This window comes from Gossypium raimondii, chromosome 2 (genome assembly GCF_025698545.1).
Source record: "Gossypium raimondii isolate GPD5lz chromosome 2, ASM2569854v1, whole genome shotgun sequence".
NCBI lineage: Eukaryota > Viridiplantae > Streptophyta > Magnoliopsida > Malvales > Malvaceae > Gossypium > Gossypium raimondii.
In genome coordinates this window covers 9169974-9175744 of record NC_068566.1, presented here as the reverse complement: position 1 = coordinate 9175744, position 5771 = coordinate 9169974, and the positions used below count along the sequence as shown (strand labels likewise).

Genomic DNA, 5771 nt, shown 5'->3' with positions numbered 1-5771 from the left:
ATTTATTTTAATTTTAAAAATTTTAAAATATTAATAATATTCTTATTGAAATATTTATATTAATATTTTAATAATAAATATATATTAAAATTTATAAATGTTTATAGTATGAAATGTGAATATTAATTATATAAAATGAGTATTTGTTTAATTTATGTTTAGCTTCATTTATTTCATCCAACTTTAATGCGTTACATTGATTCTCATATATGTAATATATATAATTTAAATTAAGTTTTAATTAGATATTTTTATTATTAAATTTATATAAGATATTAATTATTTTAAAATATTATTTTATTATAAAATAAATTTCGATTCTAATATAATATTTTGTAACAAATATATTTATAATGGGTTTGTTTCACTAAAAATAACTTTTAGAAAATAATTTCAAAAAAATTTAGACAAAATCATCTAAACATGAAAAAATATTAATTTTTATAGAAAAATCATTTCATTTTCCTGAAATCATTTTCTAAAAGCTATTTTCAATAATCTAAATTAAAATTTAAAATTGAAAATTATTATTCCAATAAAATAAAAAATTCAATACTTTAGAGATCCACATTCCATGTGAAGTGTAAAAAAATTAAGGAGAAATTACTCTTAAATTAAACATTATTTTATCCATTAGAAAATAGTTCTATTCATCCTTCTTCCTTAATTTGGTTTTTCAAAAATAATCCAAAAATCCTCAAAATTTCTTCACCTACCTCTCTAGATTTGAGGTTCCTGTCTTTGGTCGACGCGTGCACTGCACGTACCAGATTCCCAATATTTTTGTTTCAGGCTACAAGCATTGAGATAAGTCCCAGTTCCATATTCAAACTTGTGGCATCCGAATAACCTCTCCTTAAAAAAATCTCTCCAAAAAAAATATTCCCAATTCCCTATCTTTTTCTAGCATTGAAAATTCTGATAAAATTATTATGAGGCTTCAGCTTAGCAATCTCATTATATTTGCAGATGGAAGGCAATCATAATTCCACTTCTAAGGTATTCTTTGTTTTTTCTTTTTCTTTTCCAAGTTTTAGTTTTGATGAAACTTTTGACTTCCAGAATATGTATTTGACTTAGTGGCGTAGCTTTTTAATCATCCAAATACTCTTTAATGGAGTTGGAGAGCAAAGTTAAATGCTCAAAGGAAAAAGTGAAAAATTAGAAGGGGGAAAAATTATGATGGGTTTGTTTACTTTATGGGAAGCAGAAAATGCTAATGGATTGGTCGAATTCATTAGAGTATCATTTCCAATTTTTTTTTTTTTTTTAGGAATTGTCTATTTACATTTTTTCATAGATTGAGTCTAAGTTAGCAATTTCTTTTTCTTGGAAATTAAGGTGTGGAAAAGCATTACACCATTTCTTATTTTGTTTGATTATCATGAATGAGATTCACTTTCTTATGTAAAATGATAGCAAGTAACAAATTCTACCTTTCTATGGTATTACGTGGATTTGAAATTCCTAATTATTTGGTCAGTGCATTGTGTAAAAAATTAAGTTTGCGAAAGTTGTTTTTGCAATGCATTTATAGGCTATGTTGCTCAAACTCTTCATTCTTCTTGAAGTACCCATGTCTAACACTCGTGTCCGACTCATGGAAGTGGGATATAACCTCTAAGATCCTTCAAATAGATGGAAAACCTTAGAAAGGTCTAACCATAACCGCGTCACACACTCACACTCTATTCCGAGTAACATAGTTTATAGATTACTTTTTTGAGGGAAACTATTGAGTTTTTTCAGTGACTTAAATCTAGAAAAAGTGGTGCTATATAGTTTTCTGCAATCTTTTACTAGACTCATTGCTGAATAGAGAGTGCTATCGTATTGCAACAGCATGTGGTGGTAAACATGTTTACATTTACCTCAAAAGTAAACTTTGTACACTACATTTGTGTGTGTTCTTTATTGCTTTGTTGGTTTAGAGAATGTCTTGAGGCAGTAGCCATTAAAAGTTGCCGGTGAATATTCATTTTAGTATAAATGCATTGCATTGGGTCTTCTGATGATAATATTTGCATTGATTATGTCTTTTCTTATCCTTCACATTGATTGTTGCCTGTGATGTAAAGCTGCAGTAGAAATTCCTTTCATCAATTGAAATACTTTAATGCTTTTCTAGACTTGGCAATTTCCACAAAACATGGGAGAAATATATGAAACATGGCACAACACGAAAAAAATTACAAACACCACATAAATGCATGAATGTGTCATTCTATTAACCGCAAATCGTTAATGTATCAATTTTTTATGAATATATAACACCTTAAGCACAATTCCGAGTTATGACATGGGAAAATAGTACAAACGTGACATGAATACATGGATTGCCAGGTGGCTCCTGGTTTTATTAGTTCATTTATACATATATTTTCATAGTAGCACTTCCTCCCCTCCCCCCCTTCCCACTCTTCCTTTCCCTTTGTTTATAGGAATGGGGATGACTGTTAATGTATTTTTTTTTTATATAGATTAGTGTTAATGCTGTATTGCGTGGTAATTTCTTTAATAGTAACAATCACCAATTTGTGTCGCCTTATCTAGTTAATTCAAACAAGGGGTTGTTGTGCAACAATCTGTGTTAGTTCTTGGACATTTTAACCAGCATGTTTGCCATATGCTAATTGTCCCTTTTTTCCTGGATGTAGTGAGTATTTGTTTCATTTTATGCTATAGTTATGTCAGCATGCATCTGATAAGTAGTTCTGATTTCTGTTCAAGGATTACTACAAAATTTTGGAAGTAGATTATGATGCAACTGATGAGAACATCAGGTTAAGTTACCGGAAGCTTGCACTGGTCAGTGGTCCCTCTCTCTCTCTTCTCTCCCCCTTTCCGTAACCATATCTTTTATTTCTTGCCATTGCTTCATGGATAGGCTTTTACATTTTTGTTTTATTTAAAACTTCCTTTATTTATTACAATTGAATTGACTAGAGAACATTTTTATTATGTTGTTACAGAAGTGGCATCCAGATAAGCACAAGGGTGATAGTGCTGTTACTGCAAAATTCCAAGAGATAAACGAAGCTTACAACGGTAACGCTTCTGCTTGGCTGGAATAAAAACTCTCTCTCTTTGCCATATGATTCCTTTATATTTGACTGCAACTCAATCATCCCACAATCATGCTTTCTCACCCAACTGTACAAAGAAATGTTATGCTGATATATTATCATCTTATCATTATATCCTTTTGCAGTGTTAATCGATCCTGATAAGCGCTTTGAGTATGATTTAACTGGAATATATGAAATTGATAAGTATACTTTGCGGGTAAGAATTTACATTAACCTATAGTCTAGAATTATCAGCATAGTTTTCTTTAGGTTAATCAGTTGATTCCACATTATAATGGTCTGGGTAACTGTAATTGTGATGCAGGAATATCTTGCCAGATTTAAGGGAATGATTCTTACCTGCAATGGGCTTGGTATTAGTCATACATCAACATGGTAATTCTTTTGGCTGTCTTAAATTTTGTTTCCTTTTTTTTTTTTTCTTTTTGGATGGGGTGGGGGTGGAGGGGGTGCATGTAGGGGATATTCTGTAGAATAACTCTTTTATGTAAAACCTCAGACAAAAGGACCATTCTTGTATCTTCTTTTTTACTAGAATTTCACCTAATCATTGTGATGAGCCCTTTTCTTAATATGTTTTAATCTTTCCAATACTTAAGATATTGACTTAGCAAATTTGAGTTTGACAGAATTATTGCTTTTACACCTGGATCAAAATTTTTAGGACCTTGTATATGACAGTTAGGAGAGGTTCCAACACTTTACTATTGATGCTTATAAATACAGTCAACTCTCTTTATAACAACTCCATTTGTTTGCCAAAATTTTGAATGTTATAAACAATATTTGAGATTCAAATCATATTTAAATTTTTTGTAGATTTTCAAATTATAAACTATAATATATTAATAGTATTAATTAATGAGATTTAGATCATGTATTTAATAGAACTGAAAAATATAATTCCATTTATTAAAGATTGTTTTCATTTAATAAAATATTATTAATATATTTTTATATAAAATTTAAACATTTTATGGAAATAATATCTTAACTAAAGTATATATTTTTTATTTAACCTAGGAATAGAACTTTTTTTACTAAAATTTGAGACATGAGGCTGTTATAGAGAACTAATTTAGTAAAGAGTATACTTTATGGTTGTTATAGATGAAAAGCTGTTATAGAGGGTAAGAATAAAACTGAAAAAATCAGTTCTGGTACAAACTTGTCTGTTATAATGAGACCCTGTTATTGAGGGTGACTGTTATAGTGAGGCTGATAGTCAAAGTGTCTGATAGAAAATAATGGTGGTTGATGACAATATGAATGCCATGCGGAGAAGCAGGAGCACTTGTATGACTATAAGGCTTAGAGCTGGTGCTTGAAGACTTGCAAACATATTGGCCTAACTCTAAAGTCAAGGACTTTTTAGTTCCAATTTTACCATACAGTTCATAATCAGTGGATACAAATCAAAAAAAAAAGTTCATAATCAGTGGAAGTGCTTGAAGTTAAAATTGTTTCAATGCTTGTTCTTCCTGTTCCTCTCCCTTTCCAATTCCCCCAAAGGTTTCTGCTCTTTTAGTCGAGTCTATTAATTCAGTGGTTTCCGTCTTCATCTTCACTATTTCTGAATTCAGTGGCAGTAATCTTATCACTGCCAGAAATTAGACCTGCTGTGCAGCTTTTAAAAGGCTTTTGGTGACCAATACATTAGCATCTTTGGCAGCGACGTGATTAGGTGCTGTTGTCTCACATTTATTAAGTTTTGGGTTTTCTGTGGTTGGGCCTCTCAACTATTTTCAATTGATTTTAGGTTAGATGTTAAGTTGCTTATGGAGATCCATATATTAGCATCTCCTTTTGTTTCTGCCTTGCCCAGGTGAGGTTGTCTATGGTGTAGGCCCTTGTTGAGCTATACGTCAGGGATGGTGTTATCCCTAGTCTATCGAGTATTGAGTTTCTTATGGTCTTATTTTCCAAGTTGGATTTAGGGTTTAGGTTAGACATGTTAATATCCTCGGCTGTGGTGTACTAATATCCTTGCATGTTAATGCAGGACAGAACAACTAACAGACAGAAATGAATTTGCTGAAGAAGGTTAGCTCTTGTTTACAATTTACAAAGGCTGCCATGCTTATTTCTGAGCGACTCTGGCCCTGGGAGTGACAGGGCCACTGTATGAGTAACGATATGGATCTTTTTTTCTACTTGTCGAACCTGAAAATGTATCTCATCTTCTCAGTATTATTACATCTGTAATCGAAATGAGGATTCCTCAAGTAAAGAGATATGTGATGGTGATGGTGATGGTGATGGTGATGTTGAGATGTGTTCCAATGAGGCATGATTTATAGCTTGTATGAGTTTGATAGCGTAACCAAATGTATAATTGATATAATATAGACATGAGAGCTGTAATTATAGAGAATGTCATTCATAATTTATTAGGCCCGCAAGCGAAGTATACTATCTATACAATATAATAATGCTGTCGATGAAAGCTACTATTTCCCTGTCAAATATTCATTGTTTTGTCTGTTATTATGTTTGTTTATGATTTGGATGTTTGCTTTCGAAATAAAGTAATGCTTCTGTGTATGAACAACAGAGGCATGAAAGAGATGAGAGACAAAAGAGAAACAATCGGTGCATGGCGATGGCAGTTATGGTGGCTGAATAAAAAAGAAAGAAAGAAAGAAGGGATAGACATGAGAGAGGAGAGGGAAAATAAAATGA

General features: G+C 31.4%; 1 protein-coding gene across 3 annotated transcripts; it reads left to right on the top strand.

Moving 5' to 3' along the window:
• Positions 1–652: 652 nt before the first annotated feature.
• On the top strand, positions 653–5555 carry LOC105787973 (uncharacterized). Of its 3 annotated transcripts, none has more exons than XM_012614611.2 (7): positions 653–999; positions 2731–2808; positions 2973–3048; positions 3212–3285; positions 3394–3464; positions 5097–5132; positions 5278–5555. In XM_012614611.2, coding segments are annotated over exons 1-6 (330 nt in total). In that variant the 5' UTR covers positions 653–969; the 3' UTR covers positions 5098–5132; positions 5278–5555. The 3 variants fall into 3 exon arrangements, with proteins under 3 accessions (XP_012470065.1, XP_012470063.1, XP_012470064.1); XM_012614609.2 differs by having other exon boundaries at positions 5092–5132; XM_012614610.2 differs by having other exon boundaries at positions 654–999; positions 5097–5555.
• The last annotated feature ends 216 nt before the right edge of the window (positions 5556–5771 follow it).

Excerpts from the sequence above, each read along its gene's own strand:
- LOC105787973 (XM_012614609.2), top strand. The coding sequence starts at position 970 with ATGGAAGGCAATCATAATTCCACTTCTAAG. Across the intron at positions 1,000-2,730 it reads ATCATAATTCCACTTCTAAG|GATTACTACAAAATTTTGGA; the intron begins GTATTCTTTGTT and ends TTTCTGTTCAAG. Across the intron at positions 2,809-2,972 it reads GTTACCGGAAGCTTGCACTG|AAGTGGCATCCAGATAAGCA; the intron begins GTCAGTGGTCCC and ends ATGTTGTTACAG.